This window comes from Zosterops lateralis, assembly GCF_965231275.1.
Source record: "Zosterops lateralis genome assembly, chromosome: 4".
Lineage (NCBI taxonomy): Eukaryota > Metazoa > Chordata > Aves > Passeriformes > Zosteropidae > Zosterops > Zosterops lateralis.
This window is the reverse complement of record NC_139765.1, coordinates 40,199,567-40,221,469: the sequence shown is the minus strand read 5'-3', so window position 1 is coordinate 40,221,469 and position 21,903 is coordinate 40,199,567. Positions and strand designations below refer to the sequence as shown.

Sequence of the window (21,903 nt, the reverse complement as noted above, 5' to 3'; positions counted from 1 at the left end):
CCCTCACACCAGGGGTGCTGACCTATTCAAGTAAATCCTGTGAGTGGTGTGCCACTTTGCACAGATACAGTTGCACAGTTAAACCTTTGGTTTTAGTTCTGTAGCATGTTTCACCTTGAATTCAAAATGCACTGGTTTTATCACACCTTGGCTGATAAAAATGACATTTACTGTTCCAAAATTTTAAAATGCTTTGGTACAAATAATGTTCCATGTGTCACACCCTTGTGTATGCACCAGCCATTGAATTCCTTCCTGATGTTTCTGAATTGCGGAATCATTTGAATTGAAGGAGATGTTGGGAAGTCTCTAGTTCAGTGTTCTGCTCAAAGCAGGCTGAGGGCTTGGTCAGTATTTCACAGAAGGATGCCAGGGCATAGCACTGCTGGATGCTGCCTTCAGAAAGCTGCTGAGCTCCTGTCTTAATTGCCAGTGTGAAAATATGTGCCAGAACAGACCAGATTGCCTCGAAACAGGAGTAAAGAATTTGGGGTTCAAGTTTCTTTCCTGCTCTCTGTGTTTTTCTTGACTTTAGTTTAGGGGTGTATCAGCCCTGCTTTCACCAGAAGGAAATCATATTCACTAGTAAGTTTGGTAGCTGTCCTGGGTAGCAGTTGAGAGAAGTTGGATACAAGGGCAGGGGCTGCAGCAGAAAATGGCACCATTTTCTCTGGAGATGTGGATGGTGCATTGCAGGGCTGCTGTGAAAACATCAGTGCCTTGTGCCGTGGGGAGCACAAACACCCTCACCGGGTGTTCACCCCTTACTTTACCCCAGCTCATCTGCTTCCTGTGTTTTTCTCTCCCTGAACAGCACTGCAAAGCAGAAAGCCACACCTTAAGTCCCCTTAACTAAGCTAAAACCTTTCTTCCTGCCAGTGACTTTTTTGGGTATAATCTGTCATTTCATACTGCAGGGACTGTGGTGTTCAAGATTTTTGCCTTCTTTTCCTCCATCCTCCCCCAAGATGACTTCTTGGTGAACCTGTCATGTCCTCCATCCCTGCATGGACTTCAGGAGTCAATGGGCATTTCAGCTACTGAAAAACCTATCTGCAAATTCACAATAATTCATAATAGAGTGATTTTAATTTGTATCAACAGATGCTGTATCAGCAGTACTCTGGGGAAATTCTAGTAATTTTTTATGAACAGAGGCTTTTGTTTGTGATATCACAGCATGTTTAACATGGCTTTGATGAAAAGGGTGTTTGAGGCTGCTACAGAAGTGCTGCAAGACCACCATTCTGCAAGACTAAAATAAAAAAATAAAGCAGGGAGATACATTTTACTGACAGATTCATGTGCACTTCCTGGCAGAATTTAAAAATAACTAGCTCTGGACCAACATCCTTCTAGACCAAATTCTCTTCTAGCATTGTATCCCCATCATCACAAAGGACAGAAGTGCTTCAAGTTAACTGCTTCTTAATGAAGCCTTGAAAAGTTCATGTAAAAAGGGGATACCATGCCTAAGAGAAGATGACTTGCAATACTCTGTCCTGTTCTAGCACAGGTGGCACAAATTTTAAAAGGAACTTCCCTTTTCCACTTACTCCTTTTCTTTCCCCTTCTTCAGCCACTGGAGTCAAATGGAGCTGGATCCAGCCCCAGATGAACTACAAAAGCAGATGAAACGAGGGACTCTCCGAGGTCATCTAGATTGTATTCTTGTCCTAAGACAAGATCAACTGCACCCAAGCCCTTTCAGAGATACATTTATCTGTCCCACTTTTTCAAATCTCCCATGATTGACACTCCACAGTTGATTAAAGTAATCCCTTCCAGTCCTTCCAATGTTTCCATTGGGTCTAAACTAAATCACCCTTGCTGAGACTTAAGCCTGTTGCCATCCACATAGAACAAGATCACTTTATTCTGTCTTTCTCTGCAGTGATGTGAAATAAAACTTATTTTTCTCTGGACCTTGTCCATATGGTCAACATCTTTCTTTAAGTTTCAGATCCCAAACTGGACACTATTACAGTCAAGACCTTCTGAAAGCCAAACTGGAGTGGAGAATTAACTCACCCCGGATGGTAGTCCCATTCATATGTTCTATGATAGTGTTGCTTTTTTTGCTGTTTTTAGTGAGTGATCTATCAGCAATCAGAACACATACAAATTCAGCTCTGGACATCTACAGGAAGAGCCATTATACATTAACTCACCTTAACTTGTATCTTGTCTGTAATAATGCACATGCTACTTCATGCCCACCTTGTGAGACAAAAATTGGAGCATTTCAAATGATAAAGGGCATGAAAGAGGAGTTTTGCTCTAGAGGGTCAGTGGGAAGTTACTGCAATGGAGTGAGCAAGGCAGGGGACAAGGAGGGGCACAGACTTTGGAAATGATAATCTGAAGTGTTTTATCAATCACAACTTACACATTTCAAAATATTTTCTGATGTTTGTGGTTGTTCAGAGCTAGAGATCCTAGATTTATAAATTGCTTCCCTTATGGCTATCTTCTCCTGAGTTCTGCTGTGTTTAACAGGAGCTTGGAACTTAAAGAAACTGATGCTTGCTTCAGGGATGAGGTAGGAATTTAACTTTGTTGTGTGTTTGACAGCTGTCATTTTTCAGATAGAAGTAATCTACAGACAACTTTCTTTTGTATTAGAGGTTATAATTTTGGGGCTAATTCTTCCTAGGGCAACATCTATTCTTCAAAGAGAATATTTGATAAAAGCTCTGCTGAATATACTGAATATAGCAGAGAATACTCAAATTCTATTTAATAATGGGTATGGACAAAACCCTACCACAGGTTCCTCATCTTGATTTGCAGCAGTCCTCTCTGAAGGGAATAGAACTGCAGACAATTCACACAACACCTAAATCATACTGGTTTATCTGTACTGCTGATCACAACTCCTTGGAAGGTCTGATCTCAATAGCAAAATCTCCATTTGGGTGATTTGTTAGACTTTTGAACTTACATCTGGAGCATAAGGGAAAAAGAAAGTGGATTTGGAAATCTGATTCATATTTCATAAGCAATTAAATAGTTACAAAGTTAAAACACAAGCTTATACATTTTGAGTCTGTGCCTATCCTCTTTTCCCTATCAAATCTATGGGAAAATGCTTAATTTAAATTCATACATCTTGCACAGATCAGCTATTGAGATATTTTAACTGCCTGTAATTTTAGGTTAATGACTACTTGCAATAATAATATTGAAAAATTATCTGATCCTAGTGCATATTTTTGCTCTCAGAGGAATGTGTGCTCTATGAAACTCCTAAAAAATGGTCTGCTATGATTTTTAGAAAAATATTAATCTATATGATTACCTAAGTAGACAAAATCATTAAAGGCATTCATTAAATTTGGATACTGATATAGCAATACACTATCCAGCTAAATTAAATGTTATTAAGCCATCTAGAACAAATGTTTGAAGAGATCTGTAAGACACTTATCTCAATCCTAGTTTCCTCAGGACAAAGATAGTTCAAGTGCAGAACTGGTGAATGCAATGCAGAAAGAGGGAGCAGTGAAGAGTTCAGGTTACCTTGCTGCAAAGTGAACTCTGACCTCTGGGCACACAGGCCCTGCCTCAGCAGGGACGCAGACTCACCGCACTGACACAGAACAAAGGCACCTGCCCTGCCCTGCCCATGAAACTGGGAAAGCTCAGCAGCATGTAGTCAAAGTACATGCTTGAGAACCTGCCAAGGGAGGTCTTAGACAATTGTGTCTTAGCTTGTATCTCAAAACTGCCCATACATTCACAGTTTTCCAAATCTTCCTGTTTTTCAGTGGCCCACCTAATTAAGACATTTGCCTGCAGAAGACATTGCCAGCAAGAGGATATATGAAAAATACTTCAACCAAGGCATTTCCCTGACAGTCAAGTCATTCCCGTGGCATTACGGCTCTTGTGGAAAACTCTGATTGAACAAGCTGTCCAAAGGAACAGGTTATTAGTGTTAAACTAGAGGTCTAATACAAAAATGGACATGAATACATGAGAGGAAGTAGCAGGCACACTGCTACACAAGAGCCAGCAGGAAAACAAACAAGTAAGAACTTGCTCAGATAAAAAGCAGTCCATGCTGCCTGGGCTAACCTGCATGTGTCATAGGGGTATAACCTCACTTTGGGGAATCAGACCATAAGATTCAGTCATTAGTTTCTATTTTTCTTGAATGACTGTACGGATTTGGAAAATCCTCAGTACAGGGTCAATGTTTAGATTTTTAGAGAGGAAATGACTCTATTCTGGGTGACAGAACAGACATTAAAAGCAAACTCAGCATCACTTCAGCAGACAAGGGAAAACTGGATATATTGTCTGATCAAAATCTGGAAATTACTCAAAGGAAAGGTCAAAGCAATGTTAAAAATAGTCAGCTGAAGCAAGAGAATGCTCATGGACAGGTTATTTGAACTGCTCAGGACTCTACTGCTAGTTACTATCACAGAATACCACTGACTCAACAGAAATCTGATGACTTTCCAAGTAATGATTTATTTTAACATGAAAGGCTGGCTTTGTAATCCAGAACTGTGCCTTTGTTGAATGTGCCCAGTGTGAAATGCCTACTGGCATACTTTGGTTTTATATTTCACATTTATTCACCACTCAGAAAAACTGAGCACAGTACCTAACTTCCACTGATCACATCAAACTGGAAATAGGAATATCTTAAAACTATCACAATACATCCTTATTGATCATATACACTGGCAAGGAATTAATTTCCCATATATGAGATCAATTCTCTACTACCTTCTATAAACATTCATTTAGCCCACACTCAGTAAGTCCTTACATTGTTGAACTCAGCTGAACTACAGACTAAACTCAGGCAAATCCACAGGGATTAGAAACCAACCCAAACCTCTTGAGAATGACCAGGTGACATATTAATGAAATTCCCCTGTGTTCTGCCTCTTTTCTGGAACTATCTCAGACCTTTAAGAGGAAGATGAGTGCAGGAAATGGGATGCTCATTCCTATCAGGGAGAACACATTATAATGTCCCTCAAAGTTTTGGAAACTGCTTGCTCTTATGGCCTCACTGGACTCGAGACCTAAAGTGGCTGGGTGTTTGCTGTGCATATCTAAAGATACTTTATCCAGTACTTCCTTGCAGTACAGTGCCACCTCCATATCACTGAGTGATTTCAACCATCTCAAGCAGTGAAAAATGGCATAGTCTGAAGATTATTTATCCTTTTTTAGAGCAAAAGAATTATAAAGAGAAAAGAAGCAATACCTAATTTGAAATAACATTTTATATTATGTACATTGAATCTCTTGTATTTGATTCAAAATGAGTGTTAATTTAAAAAAGGACCTAGGGGATCCCCAAACCCTCCTGAGTAATTTCCTGAAGAAATGTATTTTCTAGAAATTAAACTTTGCTTTCTTAATGAACACATTTTGCAGAGTTATTGGTCCTGTCAATTCAAATTACCAGTGGATGCTCCTTTCAAAAGAGCAGTGCCTTTTGAGGATTTATTGTAAAATGAAATAGTAGACAAGGATGCATCTTATTCATTTGTTTTCCCCCAGAAGGATCTATCATTAATGTGTTTGTAAGAACTAATATGCACGGCCCACAAATTACATCTGTGGAGTCATTATAAAAAGTGCTTACTGTGTTGCCATATAATTAGAGTTCCTGTGCTGAATATATTATTTCAAAACTGTCAGAAGAAAAATTACAGACCTTGTGTAACTCCACAGGAGTTGGTGACATGATTTCTTTCATTTCTTGCTTAAATTTTCTCAGAACCATGGACTTTCTCCCCACATCTGAAGGCAATGTGTTGCTACGAGTAGCTTGACTGTAATGTGGCCTTACAGAACTTCTTTCCTGGAAGCTGGCTTGTCTTCCCAGCTGGTTACGAGGTTGTGGGTTTTCATGATTCAAACTCATTGTACTTCCTGACATGATTGTGGCCTAGAGCATTAATGAACAGGTTAATTTGTAACAGACAATGTGGGTTGAGTAAGTGGTTAATTCATAGCAGCAGGAAAAACACCTCTATTCTTTGTTAGAACACAATCACTCAGGGCACAGCAAAAGGCAAGAGGATAGATGTTCAATCTGCTTGCAAGTCACTATAAAATAAAGGACCACAATGAAACACAACAACAATATATGAACCCTATGGGCAAAAGTTTTCAGATGGCATTTCAAACTAAAATACTGAGCACCAGAATGGCTATGCTTGTAAGCCAGTCCCCTGGCAGACTGAAGAGTATGTAGTGTAATTGCTTATTTTAAAAATGTTTTACACATAAATAAAACAACATCTAAGTTGTGGCATAATTGCATTTGTTGGAATTGGAACTACAGGAAGGCATTTACAATTCAGACTGTGTGTGCAAGATAAAAAAGTGTGAGTCAGCAGAGTATGTAGGGAGCTCTAGAGCCAGCATGGGCAGAGTGCCTGGACACTACCCCAAGCTCAGGGAAAACTCAGTGCAGGTGAGCTCACTACCTGGAAAGAAACTTTGCATGACATGCACACTGCAAGAGCGACTGCCTCAGCTGAGCACTAATACTGGCCCAGGTCTCACTGCTGGGTTTAATCTCAGGAAAGGACAGCCTTTTGTTTTAGATGCAAGAATACATGGAGAATAAAATCATGAAAGATGATGACAGGAATTACCTCTCCCACTCGGTGGAACAGACTGAACTTGAAAAACATCCATGCACAGCAAGGAGCCCTCTCCCTTGGGAAAGATTTTCTGCTCTGGGGAATGGGAGGCATATGCACTTTGGCACAGCCACTGTGGGGACAGGGTGTGCTGAATTTCCTATTTATTATCCCTTCTGATAGACAACTGGAAAGGGAAGTTTAAAAACCATAACCTTAACTCTGACTGGGACTGAATGCAGACAGCCTGCTTGAATGGGAAAAGTAAAAACTAAGGGCAAAACAGACAAGTAAATGCTTGCCTGTAACTCTGGTAAGCATGTCTGTCACCCTTCCTTCTCACAGCTCCAGCACTACTTTCACTATGAGATAATGGATTGTAGCCATAACATTCTTTTGTGCTCAGTAATGATGGATATTACTGCATGATGGAGCAAAAGCAGCCACAGGACTTGGCAAACAACAGCCTTCTCTGCTCTTCGGCTGAAGACCTTGAAATGAAAAATGATAAGGAGTCCTTGACTACGCCATGGTACTTCATAAAGTAGAGGCATGGCCACTCTCAGCATCCTGTCACACCAAATGAGTCTGGCTTTTTTTTCAGAGCTGGGGGTTGTGCAGCGAGGCAATGCTATAAATGGGACATCTACAGTTCTGAATTTCACTTTTATGAAAGGCTGAGGAAAATTCAGTGTGTTGAAGTAACTGAATTCTGGTCAGCACAGATGACCTACTTCCCTTTTGGAATTATCTATTTCCATATCCTTTTATTATGTTCTGAATACTGAAAACTGCAATAAAAGCCTGCAGTACTGAACCATATCTAACTATGGAATAAAACCAGTATAACATTTTCTCCTATATTTCTTTGGTTTTCAATAACAAATATATGAGAATCACATTTTGCTACCCATACGTGCAATACAAAAACCATAAATCTGAGGAAGTAAATTAATCTGAACTGGAAAACTTTCACCCAGTTACGCGATTCACATTCCTCCTGGCTGCTAAAGGACTTTTTATAACAGAAAAATGAAAATGAGATTCTGCCAGTTTTGCAGCTCCAGGAATTTAAAAGAACATAAAAGAAAATATTTTAGAGCCTTTCATTCTGTAGCTTTAATTGGCAGTATAATGGTAATTGATCTGATTAGATAACTTAGAGAAAAGGTGATTAGAAAATTAAAGAATCCCAGGTTACTCTGTCTTTGTTTTCTTCCCCTGATGTCCTCAGCACAATCTAACACAAAGCATGGTTAGATTTGTAATGAACTTAAGGACGAAATACGGAAATTAGCAGTTTCTCTTTCTTTCAGAGTGGTGCGATTATAGGTAAACATTTTGAAATGCTGATTTTCTTTTATGTTCATCTTAATCAAATTAAGTTTCAATTTAAAAGACAATCTACAACATGCTAAGAAAAGCTGCATGAAGCGTCTGTCAGAGAATGGAATGTATTGCTGCAGGAAGGTTATGCCCACTTAGGAGTTCTGTGCCATTTGCTGCCTGTACAGACAGCATCGAAGGTTATGCACAGCAGAAGCTGCAAGTCAAAAGCACTGGGGTGAACATGTTTATAGAATTTTGGTTGCATTGCAGAAAAGAAAACAGCTCTGGTTAGGGGCAAGGGAGGCAGCTGCACAAGCAAAAATATAAAGGTAAAGGGTAGGTACCAAGAGAGTCATGTTTCTCAAACACAGACGCCTGTCAGCCTTGTCCTGTGGAGAGGGGTTAAAGCTTTTAAATGAATTGGTGTGATTAGTGCAACTTAAAAGAACAAAGGAGAAAATAAAATGAATGTAAACCAAACCAAAATCATTATATTTCTCTATAATTGGAAAGAAAGGTTAAGATTGTTCTACCTCTAGTTCCCTCAGAATTCCTGACTGGCCACAGGTCTCTAAATCCTCCAGAGCCTGAGACCAGAAATTTTCCTCCTGGTCAGCCTCGGTGTTATCATGGGTACCTGTGAAGCTAGATTTACAATGAGAAGTTAAAAAAATGTGGACTTTTCCCCCCCTCTAAAAATATATATTACACACGTGCCTTGCCACAGACTGCAACTTGAATGACAGAACGTTATGCAGGAGAGTGGGGAAGAGTCGCTGATCAGGAGAGGCTGGATGGACATGCAGAGCACATGGCAGACAAGCCTTCTCATAACCTGGCAGTCACTAGCAGCTGGCAGGATCTGAGCAGCGAGTTGTTCAGTAAGGAGATACATGGATTCCAAGAACAATTCAATACACATTTTTACTGGATTGAAACCGGGACCTCCCTATGAAAATCAATGAATCAACCAGTAGCTGTATGTGGAGCTGCTCCGTGCAACAAGTATTTGCAATAAAACCTTTCAACCTCACAGACTTCTCCCAGGCAATATGGAAAGAGTCCTCTTTTTTTGCAAACACCGTTCTGCACAAAAGAGGCTTGGTGGTGCTTTTTACCTGATTCCTTCAGCCTAAGCTGCATTTATCAATTTAAGCCCACCTGATTGCCATAATATAAACTGATCCAATCATTTCATACAAAAACACAGAGGAACTTTCAGGGATGCCACTGTCTTGCATGGAAACTTAGGTCTCTGGTGTTTCATAAATGCACCAAAGTCTTATTAAAAGCACTCTTGAGCACATATTGGTGGCAGTGATGCTCAAGGAAGTTCCTCAGCAAGTGAAGTCTGATAAAAACAACAGCTCTGGGCTGCGGTGACACAGCCCAAAGCAACACCTTTACTGAGTATGTGTGTATACAGGAAGGGAAGCAGGAGGTTTTTCTGTCTTAGCAAGGGGAAGCAGCTCAGTAAAGGTTCACACAAGCATCAGAGCTGCTGCGTGGGAGAGGGCTGATTATGTGAAAGGCAGAGGGGAAGAAGGATGAGGAGGGAAAGTGACAATTCGCCCTTTTGGTGGCAGCAAGCTGTTACTTTGGAGCAGCTGCCCATGGAGTGCAGCTAGTGGTGCTTAACAGCACATAAACAGAGCAAACACTATTATGGAAGCATCTGAGGCCTTGCTTCACAAACAATGTATTACTGAGAATAGCGTGAATGTGATTCTGTTTACAGAATAGCTTTTAAATAGGAGAATTGCCCAGCACAAGGGAGGACGGCTTGAATGCTTCACACACGACACTCTGCCTCAGAGATGCTTTCTTACAGCTACAATCAGTCAAGCAGACAATGGTCAGCCATTTCAATCTCTTATTGCAATGATTCTCCACCTAGCATCAGTGTCTCTTCTAAGATATTGCAATAGATACAGCAATGGCAAGAATACCTACTCAGATCACAGATGCAATTCCTCCCAGGCAAGACAAGAAAGTATTTAAAACATGATTTTAGAAAGATCCTTGACTTCTGAAATGAGCTTTTTCAATAAATCTGTGTAGTTCTTTCAGTAGCCTATGTTGAATGGAAACTAATTTATCCATTACAATATCTCTTGCTATATTGCACAATTATGATATCAAATGGAACTTAAGCTAATGAACAGGATAATTTGAGGCAATTGTCTGCGACAGCAAAACCTGAATTTCCTAGAACTGGAGGTCCATTTCTTCTCTGACTTCTGTGAAATATAAAATCATGATGCCTCTATGTCTGGACTTCTTGGTTGAAGTAATTTCTTTCTGAGCTTTCCTCTCCTCTTTTGCTTTTTTGTCTGAGTCTTGTCCCTGGTGTGTGAAATCTCAACTTTTGCATCTTCATTACAGCCACATGAGTAATTTGTAGCTGAGCTACTACATCATAAAACCAAAAGAGATACCAAAATAATTTATCTAGATGTCTTTTTCATCTAAAACCTGAGGAATTGATTTTCAGTCGTATGAAATATTGTTTGACCTATAATGAACATACTTGGTTTTCTGATGCTTATTTAAAGAGCCGTCACAAATTCCGATGCATAAAAAATCTGAAGGAAAGGCAGTAGAACAGATAATGAAGACATGGGTGTCTATGATTTGGTTCTTACTGCCACATGAGAGACAAAATATTTGTGTTTTTTAGTTTTCTTAATCAGGAGGTTCTTGGATCTGGCAGATCTGTAAGCATTGATGTTTTAATGTGTTACACATTTTCTCTGGAGCAGAAACTATAACAGACTTGTCCTACCTGCCAGTGATAGGCAGACACCAGGCTAAAGAGTGGTTTAAGTTCTCTGGTTTCATTTGCTTGCCCACTGAAATTTCCTTGTCAATCAACAGCAAGTTAATGTGATGTTTTCTCCTTTTATCCTGTTTTTCTCATTTCAACTGTTTTTCCTTTCTTCCCTTGTCTTCTGACACCATCCACCCCCCACCTCTGCCTCAACCCATGTGGATCTCACTTTTGTGCACTTTTTGGTTTCCTACCTGGAAGTATTCCACTCTTCCAGCTGTCCCCCACCTTTCCTTTGCCCTCCAGAGGCACCTTTCCACATTTTTCCCTCTTTCTTCACACTCCTGATGCTCTCTCCACTTGATCTTTCTACAGATGTTTGCTTTAAATGGTTTTCTTGATTCTCTCCCAATGTCTCAGTCTCCTTCTGTTGCCACATATTCTTGGAAGCTGTGCTACACAAAATAAAGATAAGAAAAAATTACTTGCTAGAGAAGAAGAGAAGTTGTTTAGCTATAACTACAAGAGAAGAGGTGCTTTCCTGGGGATTCCTTTAACAGGCTTGAAGAACAGACATAGCCTTCTCAAATACTCCAGCAATTGGGATAGCAACAGTATCAGATGTGGCACCATCCATTTTACAGATACGGCATTAAAGGAATCATTATTTTAATTCCTACTGTATCTCTCAGGTGTAAGTCACATTGAAAAGCAGAACAAGACTCTTTAATGTGCATACTTTTTGCTGAACAGTGCTTTAAAATGGTAACAGACCACATGCTTTTCATTTAGAAGATTCTGTATTTTACAATCCAGCTCCCTGATTCACTGCTCATCAACTTTTTCAGCCCATTACTTACATAGCTGCAAAACAGTAGGTGCTCTGAAATCCATGGCTGCATCTCATTTGAGAAACAAAATATGGGCTGGAGTTGTGGATAATAACTCTTTTAAACTAAAAATATTACGCTACCAAGAATGAGCATTATGAAGAAAACAATCTAATTTCCTTTATTAAGCACTTTTCACCACTAGCCTATGAAAACTGCCAGTGTGCTTCTGCAGTAGGGACCAAAGGAGCTGGATATGGACTGAGAATTCACACTTGCTCATATCTTAGCTGTCATCTCTCCAGGCTTGTCTCCAGACAAAATGTCACAAAGCCATGGGCTGTATTAGAGAGTTTGTCATTCAAATTCAGAAAGTAGCATCTTAACTTTGCCTTTATTTGTATTTCAAAGGTTACAGACTGGACCTCATGGATTTCCTCACCCAGTATGTTCATACAGGCACCAGGAAGGTTTTTTTAGTACTAAACTTGAATTTTTCACAGATTGGGATTTCAGGCTCACTGTGCTGGCACACAAAGAAAGTACATTTCACATGAAGAACACACATGTCTGCAGGTCCTGAGGGTGGGAAATCTCTTTTACTGTGATGCCTGTCTTCCCACATCTGAGGAAGAACTGGTCACTGGCAGAAATTACCCAAGTCTTTGCAGTGGATACACTAACAAATCCAAAAGAAAAGAAAACTTAGAACAGAAGATAAGAGATTTTTGAGTCTTTCACTGTCTCCAGGAATTGTGAAGTAATTTTTTTTTTTCCTTAGGAAGTTCTTTTGTCTGCAGAGAACTTTATTGAAAATGAGATTTACTTCTCAGGAGAGGAGGAATAAATGCACGATAAAATACCAATAGTTTGGACAAGATATTTGAGCCTGGATCAGTTTTTACTCTCACTGAATCACTCCTACAGAATGTGAATGTCTCAAGCATTTATGGATGAAGGCTATAATTTGTGCTTCTTTGCCCAAACCAAAATGAATTTTCATAGAAGACAAATAATTAACACACCAGTTGTCTTTATCTGTAGATTTGTTTTTGTGGAGTGTAAAACAGATCAGATTTTTTCTGAAAGTTGCCCAGGGAAATGCCCTAACTTTTTTTTGTTTGTTTATTCTTAAGGGATAAATGCTGTGTTTTATTGGCTGAAGTAACTTGAAATAAATATATGTCTTGGTTTTGGCATCATAATCCTCCATAAAGACCACTAATCCACCCCAGTATGTTTAATGAGGCATACTGTATCTCATATTTAAAGGAAGAGCTGTTATAACTTCATTAGAAAAACATCATTTCATTCAAGACAGCAAATGTTCATTTCTGAGGCACTGCTGCAGCTGCAAGCCAGAGAAGAGGAGCTGGTGTGGGCACTTACGTGCTCGCTGCAGGTCGGTCCCATTCCTCATCACTCAGCCCCGTGTCATGGAATGGGTGGTTCTGTGGTTTGCCTGGGGGGGACAAACTGGCCGCCTGCTTGGGACTCCTCCATTCATAGGCATTGAAATTGTATCCTGAAGCCTGATAGGTGTGCCCTAAAAAGATGAATTACTAATTTACAGCAATGCATATGCTGAAATGACAGGAAAGTACACCTCTGAAGCTGGGTTCTCAAGAACTGTTGAATTTGTCATTGTTACCTTATTTCTTTCTGTAACCAGATTATTTGACCTAGATTATATCTGGATTTAGGTGTGCTCTAGAGCTTCTCTTGTGAAAGTCCACTGAAAGCAAAGTCTTAAATATATGTAACACTGTTCTCCTACTGTTTATGTCTCAGCTGCTTCTATATTTAGTTCTAGATACTGCCACAATTTATCAGTTTTCAACTGGACATCCTAGATTGGACAGTAGTGAAAAAAATCATGTGTTATGGATAAGTTAAATATGTGTTAACATGGTCATATGCAACATGCCCAAAATTAAAGCTAAGTTATTAAGAAAACTCCTCCAGATTGAAAAAGGTTTCCAAAGATGTATTAAAAAATCCCATGAACTTGGCTTTTCAATCCCAGGACCAATATACACCATCGCTATTACCCATTTCTAAGTGTCTCAAGGCTGTGTAAGTGGCATCAGATGGCTTTTATACCTGCAGAGTTTGTCTCTGGGTGCTTTTATCATACCAGCAAAGCAGGTATTACTTCAATACTACTTCTTTAACTGAAACCAGGTGTAATTTGAATTCCAAGTAGGAAGCAGTTTCCAAGTGATGTGTCAAGAACACATGGATCAACGGGTTACAAGCTGATGATGATCTAGTAAGCAAAATCCATGATGGTAAAACTGATATACATAATATATACACATTATATGTATGTGTGTGTGTGTGTGTGTGTGTGTGTGAGTATGTATGTGCATGCATGTATCTATACACAAACATACATAACATATATATATAATATACTTCACTTTGATATATTACTTTTTTAGCTCTATAGTTGGTGTTTTTTGATGTGCATATTGGATTAGAAAGTACTATTTTGCTGATGACTATTACCACTGCTGCCACCTCTCTAAAAAGGGCAATTTGATTCCATAAATCAGTCTAGACCTGTCTCCCTCAAATGCTGTTTAACTACAGAGCTGTGAGCATTTTCCAGCAAACTGGCAGATATTAACATAGTCCCAGATTCTAGGAAAGGTATTGGTTGGGAAGATGTGACTGCTGTGTGGTGAAGGTTCTGATTAGTAAGGCAGACACATAAGATGCAGGTACAAAATGGGGCATTAATTCAAGGAGAGAAAAGACAGCTCATCAGTATTAAATTGGTAATTAATAGGATAAAGCATTATCTGCTGCTCCAAAAACATCCCCCAAACTCCTCAACTTGCTTAGTCCGTGCTTATTGCCAAGAAAGGTTTGGAGAAAAGCCAAAATCAGCTTGATGGGTCAAGACAAAATGAACTTTAATAGAAATGGGGGCCACCATGACACCAAGGGATAAAGGCACAAATCTGTTTGCACTCAGGCTGTTTAGCAGAGGTGCAATGTATCCAGCCAAGTCTGGGCTGATTTTTTCAAGGGAGTTAAAAAAAAAATCCGCTTTGAGATACTGGTTCAGCTTTGGCACAGCATCCAAATCATCAGGACTTTGGAAAACATTCTGGGCCTCAATCCTTTCCACAGCTGAACAATTTGCTCCAAATATCTTCAATTCATCTGAAAAATGAGAATTACCATTCTGGCACTTTTTCAGCAATGCTTCTCCTTAAAGCTTAAAAATATCAGAAAAAAATCTAATATAAGTTATTTTGATAAACTGACCAACACAGTTAAGGAAACAGGTCAAATTCATCTAAACTCTATCTCCAGTGAAACAATTATTTGAGGTAAGGATCTGTCCAAATACCTGCCAGGTAATGGGAATACATGCTTTCCTGTGGAAAGAAACATTTTTAGAAGAGTTAAATAAAACACTGAAGCTGTGTGTAAGTTATTTTTCTTGCTATCAAGAATATTACAAGATGTTATATCTTTCACTGCCTAAATAAACATGTGTTAGTTGAAATTATTTGAAAATCCTTTATAAAACAATAGGCAGAGAGAGGAGAAAAAAATATCATTATGGAAAATCATGCCTTTAAATAGAACAACTGTTTTTGACAGCTGAGAGTTAGATGTTAATACTGACAGAATGAGGAAGAAGCAAAAGATTCACAAATCATAGGCAATGACTAATGTTGCCCTTCAGCAGTTTATAATAAATCTGCTGTCATTTAAAAATTAATGCATATGGGCATCAAACTCATGAACATCTCCAGAGTGTTCTGTGCCTTGCATTGATCTGTAGTTGAAGGATAAACTCATTTAGTTGTGGATGAGCTATGGACCAAGCTATTCAGATGTCAGTAAAGCTAACAAAAGCCTGTTAATGTATTGACAAATGCTTTGTAACATATCACATCCTCACGAAAGAATGAATCTGAGGCCAAGCAAGTGCAAGAAATCATGCTGCCTGCCGAGGTGTGTGGTCATAATGAGACAGCAGCACATTATAAAGTACAGGGTTAAAAGTTAGTACAGATAAAAAGTTCTACTTAGGGCAAAGGAAGGTCAACCTTGAAGGCAATAACTCCTGCTTTAAATGTCGACTGTATTTTGACAGTACCTTGATTTCCAAAGCTGGTATCAATACCAGAGCCATCCCATGACTCTACTGCACTGTCAACACTTGGGACTGTAGTGGAATAGATGTCCGAGAGCTTGCCAGATTTCTGTGCAGCAGAGTTTTCATCTTCAGCATCACTCAGTTCACTCACGTGACCCACAGGCACAGAAAATTTCTTGGGACTGGTAGCTGAATGGGATTATATAAAAAAAAGGTGTTGATCCTTGCTTTACTGCAGTTCTGAAAATCTGGTTTTTACTCCTGACACAAAGCTTTTCCATGGATGGCCTAAATGCTTGTTAATCTGCAATAACACATGGATGGTACCCTTGGCCACACTCACCATCTGTTTGCTTCTTGATTTTCAAGGTGACAGTTTCTCCTGCCATCTGTAATAAATGAATGGCTTCACTCAAAGGTTTTCCTTTCAGACTGCTACTATTTATTGCTAGGATTCTGTCTCCTATGTGAATTGCCCCAGTCCTACAATATGAGAGAGAAGTAGAACATTGAGAAGAGAGTGTAAAAGGCAACAAAGGCAATTTCTTTGCATTTTGGAGCATAAAAATCTTATCTCCCTTTCTTTCTTTTATTTTGCTTTTATTGCTGTGTCACAGAGCAATTCTTTTGTTAGAAACACTTAAAGCAAGTCACCTTTGTTGTAGTGACAATAGCAGAGCTGAGGCATGATGTGAGGATTCCTGTGTTACTGTGACAGTTGAGTTAATCACCTGTGGATGAGACTCACTGCCCACCTGCTCAAGAGCAATCTCAGAAGCTTAGTAACTCCTAAAATGAGTCAAGTTTCTACAAGTCTCACAATATAAAAAAAAGCAGTGTGAGCAAGCAACCAGCTATTTCACAAACCTGGCCTTCAGGAGGGGTCAATCAAGAAAAGAAAAGAAACTATTTTTGTGTAAATGGTTCTGGCTGTGCACAGTATCATGTTTTGTGTGCTGTAAGTTCCCTCTGAAACCACCACCAAAGGTACAAGTTTCAATGATTTACTGAAGCTGAGAAATATCAGGTAACAGAAATCCCTACCATTTGCATTATTCTCTACCACTTACCATGAGGAGCATTTCTGCTCTTCTGATAATGCTTCCCATGGTGTATGTAAGTGCACATACAGATGCAGCGGCAGATAAGTGCATGATGAGTTCAGATAAACTTGGACACATGAAGTGCTTTCTTTACTTATTGTACTATACATTGGTTTTAAAAGGCTGTGAAAATATTCCTGTGACTGAGCAGTTTGACTGATTAGTTTTCCTTGGTGATCTAAAATAAGGACCACAGTCCTCTGCCTTGTATAGTATGTACACCCTACTCATGCTCCTGGAACTTGGCAATGATCAAAAAACAACAGCAAAAAGATTATAAACTCAGATTTGGAGAATTATAAAGAAATCAATTGCTAACCCATGAAAATTAGAGTTTTTAGGTAAACAAAACAAACCTCTATCTTGACAGAGAGAACATTAAGCAATAATTTGCTTTCCAACTTACCTTTCAGCTAATCCTCCTTTCGTAAGGCTGGAAATGATTATGGGATCAAAGGGCTCTTCAGTACCAGAGATTGTAATTCCAAGAGGCCCACCATAGCGCTTGAGCTCAACAGTATAAATAATTGCTCCAGAGCTCTCCTGTTCATCTGCAATAAATGCCAAGGGGATGCAATTGGTTTCTTATGAAAGAAGGAATGAAAAAAATAGCATGTTCAGTCTTGTGACTGGTAATCAAACAACATTACCAAAGGATCACATTTCAGATACAATTCATAATCATATTTCACTGGATTACTTTTGAAAAAGAGTTAATTACCTATTATGCAATTTTTATTGTCAAAACCTGGACATAAGTCAACAGAAAAACTCCCCTCATTCTGTTAAGACTAAATTTTATTCTCTTTAAAATCTTTATATCTCCTTTTCTATTAAACTATAACTTAAGTATATTTTGTTGCAGAATCAGAGATTGATTGAAGATGAAAAGGATCTCTGGATGCCACCTTGTCCAACCTCCTTGGACAAGCAGGGCCAACTACAGCTGGGTTGCCCAGGGTTGTGTCCAGCTGGTTCTTGAATATCCCCATGGGTAGAAGCTCCACAACCTCTCTGTACAACCTCTGCCACTGTTTGGTCACTCTCAAAGTAAAGAAGTGTTTCCTGACACTTTAACAGAACCTCATGTGTTTCAGTTTGTGTTCATTGCCTCTGGTCCTGCCACTGAACACCACTGAGGAGGGCCCGGCTCTGTCTGCTTTACGCCTTCCCTTCAGATGTTTATACATCCTAATAAGATTCCCCCTTTGAGCCTTCTCTTCTCCAGGCTGAATGGTCCTATCTCCCCCACCCTTTTCTCATAGGAGAGATGCTTCACCACCTTTGTGACCCTCTGCTGGACCTCATCCACTGTATGTCCATGCCTGAATTGTACTGGGGAGCCCATGGACTGGACCCAGCACTCCAGAAATCTCTCTGCAGTGCTGAGCAGGAGAGAAAGATCACCTCCTTTGACCTGCTGGCCAAGCTCTGCCTCTTTCACACTAGGAGGCTGTTGTCTTTATTTGCCACAGTGTCACAGTATTAGAGAAAAGGCAAGTTACTACTATGGTAGAAATACCAATACTCATGTGTTTCTTAAACTGAATGGAAGGTATTTAAAATTAAAAGTAATTTGAACATTTTAAACCCAAACTTTCTTAAAAGAATTCTGGGAAAAGTCAAAAGTCATTATAAGATGAGCAGCTGTATTCGTAAAATAGTCCATGTTTTTGATAAACGTGTTTTTGTAACTGAAATCAAAAATATTTTCTGAATTATCAACTAAACTGAATAGTAAATCCATTAGATACTACTTCATGATATTGCATGAAGTAATTTGCATTATTTTGAAATTTTATCTCACTAAATAATTATCAGAACTGGGAAAGAATCCATCACTGAGTAACCTTAAATACAATGTATTTCCTCAAACAATACTCAATAGGTATTGCACCAACAAGAAATGTGCCTGTATTTATACAATGCTCTTTACATATTACTAAAAATCCTCCAACCACAGCAAGAGAGCAATCAACTGCAGCATCTTTGAGTTATGAAGTAATACTTTAAATTTTAAAATGCCAGAATTCTCCTCAAAATAACAAATGCTTTTTAGCTCATGTTCTGATGTTGGTATTCAGCCAGGATGACTGGTCTGGTGGGCAAATCTTCCTAGATCTGTGAGTAATGACATTTTGAGCACTTCAGTGAATGTGAAAAATGTCTAGTTTGCACATTCCATAAATGTTACCAAAACTAACTAAAACAACTTAGAAAATTCAATTGTTACCATTTCTGTTCCTGTAGACAGAAAAGCTTAAAAAGGGGAAAACCCCAAACCTACATCACTAGCAAAGGCTCAAAGAATTGCCTTCTTCTAATACTGAACATGCTACTTTAGGCAGAGCTGGAGGAACACTAACATCTTTGAAGCTACTTTGTTTCTTCCCAATTTCCAGAAAATTTAGATCTTCAGCCAGTCCTCCCCCTCCACTGCATCCTATTTCCTCCTTGCTATCCATGTACAGAAAATGCTACACACAGAGAATCAAAGGAGAGAAGAATTAGTGTGTTTATTCAGCAAAGAACACTGGGGTTTTCATGCCTAACTGGGGCATTGCCATCAGTGTTTTGGTGCAATTCACATCAACTGCACTTTATCTCATGTGCCCTTTCCAGAAGCACACAGCTCCCCAAATGTCAGTGGAAGCCCCTGTCTGGCACACAGTGGGCTCGCATGCAAGCTGCCACTGCACAGCAGAACAAGGGCAGCTTTGCTTGCTTAAAGCATTTATGGGACAACCACAAATCCCCTGGGATCTAATGCTGGTACTGTTTATGCAGCTGTGGCAACGGACATGGTATAAGACTTCAACTGAAGGGTGGAAAGTAACACACCAAGCTAACTGAAAATGTAATAGACAGCACTTGCTAAGGGTTGCCACAGTACTAATATTTCTCTGCTATAAACACAAACTAAATAAGAAGTTACTGATCATCAGCAGCCCTTCCACACAAAAGTTTGAAGTCTATAATCTCAGTGAATGGCTGGAAAGAAGACTGGTCCATTATGTGTGTTTTCTGGTTAGCTGGTCAGAAAATTATTGTGAGAATGTTGGAGCTATCCAAGAACAAGGCATACATGTGGCCTGAATTCACTGGGAAGGCCAGTTCTGCCATGAATGCAAACACTGGTGATATTCAAGAGAGGGAGGTAGCCATTAGGTTAATAAGGATTTAAAATTGTCCTCAGTTTGGAAAGCTAGCAATAAGAAAAGGAAAGGGAAAAATTGCTGGAAACATACCTTCATCTGGGGAGAAGATATAACTGAAGTACTATGGTTATGGGTCTCATGTTTTTGAGATTTTCCATGTTTCTTTTCTTGTGATGCAATTGTGGGGAATTCTTGGAAACTACACCTAATTAAAGTAGATGCTCTGTGCTGCAGTGCCTCTGCTTTGCCCACTGGCCTCTCTTGCTCATCAGAATAACATCTGACCAATACAGTGACAAGGGCAAAGAGCAGCAGGATCTGAGGAGCACCTGACATGCATCATCCTGCTGTGGCCTCAGCTGCATGGTGGCTCAGAGGAATATAGCTCTGGGACCCCCACTCCCTGTGTCACCTTCCTCGAAAAAGCATGCAGTGAAAAATAAAAAGAAGTTTAAATCTCAATCTTATTCTGTGTTTTATAAAAAGTTCTGGAGTGCTTCATGCCTGCTCATCAATTAGCATCAGGTTTTTATTTCCTCATGGAATTTATTATTTTCCTCTGTTGAGTTTGAGCAGCACATTTCTTCCTTTGTAAGGAAAAAAAAAACTTTCATAAGTAAATTAATGGTAAATACACAAAATTATTTTAACTAAGATACACTTTTTGTTACATCTTTGCTACCGTTATTATTTTTTATATTATTTATAATATATTTATTTTATTTATAATATATTTATATTATTTATAATATATTTATATTATTTATTTATAATATATTTATATTATTTATTAATTATTATATTATTTGCTTCCCTAATTATTTTTTCTTTAACATTTCAGGAGATACTCCTTTTAAATTTCAAAGTACCTGAAATCTGCTATAAATACTTTCATTTACGCTTTGACACTTATTCAACTCTTACAAGAACAATTTGTATACAGAATTTTTTTCAGTAGGTTTCTGAGTAGCTGTCCAGCTACATTTGAATCTGTTCAGTTAAACCAATCATATCTGGATAAAACACTGTAGTTATGTGAGAATCTTGATAAAGATATATCGTTTAACTATAAAACAAGCAATGTGAGTCTGTAAAAGAAAAGCGTGGTATAAGAATCCCACTATGACTAAAACCTGTACCAGATACCACTGTGTGCAATACCTAAGAGAGAAAAGATCTTATTTTCTATGGGTGGAGACTGAAATCCACATTTCGATTACAGCAACAATTTGCACAAGGTACTAAATGCAGCTGCCTTTCCTTTTTATTATAATACTGAGAAGATACTTTGTTTGCTTTCAAAATCAATTAGGAGAGAAGAAAAAGGAAAAGAGTCTTCTAATGCAGTTCTAAGCACCACTTCAACACTTGCACTTAATTTCAAATAATAAAGTGTGGCAGGTTGTGCCTTATTGCTGTGAGATTGTATGGAGCTGAAGAGAAGTGAATCTCCAGTTTGTGCTTTTGTGTAACACTGTAATATAACCACCAGCAGTAATAGTAGTTATAGCTGTCTTACTTCCTTTGCACTACACTGCATTCGAGAACTCACTTTATTATCTCCAGGTAGAAATTCTGCTCTTATGGAATCCACAGTGGGGAAGATACAAGACTATTAATAGGTGTAGGTGTAGAAAATTATGGCAGGTCCATTATTTCACTGGGCTGATCAGACATGGCTCCTCCATCAGATATCCAGCACAGTGTGTAAAGTGCTACTTACCTTTGAGCATGTGAACAGTCATACCAAAGTCAAATTTTTAAGTTTATGGACAAAACACACACTACACCACTTTGCTGGAGAACTGAAGCCTAGGGATCCATGTTTTGCTAACCATGATTCCAATCTTAAAAACAGAGAAAATCCCAATACTCTGGTAAGAAACAGATCAACTTTATATGGCTGCACCTGAGTGCCAATAGTCTTTTCAGCAAACTGAACACTTAATTCTGCAGTGCAGCTC

General features: G+C 38.9%; 1 protein-coding gene across 10 annotated transcripts in view; it reads right to left on the bottom strand.

The window, feature by feature from the left end:
• GRIP1 (glutamate receptor interacting protein 1) overlaps positions 1-21,903 on the bottom strand; it is a gene marked incomplete at its 5' end in the record, with an annotated part of 314,511 nt that overhangs the window by 2,576 nt on the left and 290,032 nt on the right. For 6 of the 10 annotated variants that reach the window (XM_083859440.1, XM_083859441.1, XM_083859443.1 and 3 more), the window contains 8 exons: positions 5,690-5,923; positions 8,300-8,344; positions 8,489-8,600; positions 10,980-11,180; positions 12,945-13,101; positions 15,679-15,867; positions 16,022-16,161; positions 17,188-17,332. In XM_083859440.1, coding sequence (XP_083715566.1) covers positions 5,690-5,923; positions 8,300-8,344; positions 8,489-8,600; positions 10,980-11,180; positions 12,945-13,101; positions 15,679-15,867; positions 16,022-16,161; positions 17,188-17,332 — 1,223 coding nt within the window. The remainder of the gene's footprint in view (positions 1-5,689; positions 5,924-8,299; positions 8,345-8,488; positions 8,601-10,979; positions 11,181-12,944; positions 13,102-15,678; positions 15,868-16,021; positions 16,162-17,187; positions 17,333-21,903) is intronic. The other 4 variants (XM_083859436.1, XM_083859438.1, XM_083859444.1 and 1 more) reach the window with 2 other exon arrangements.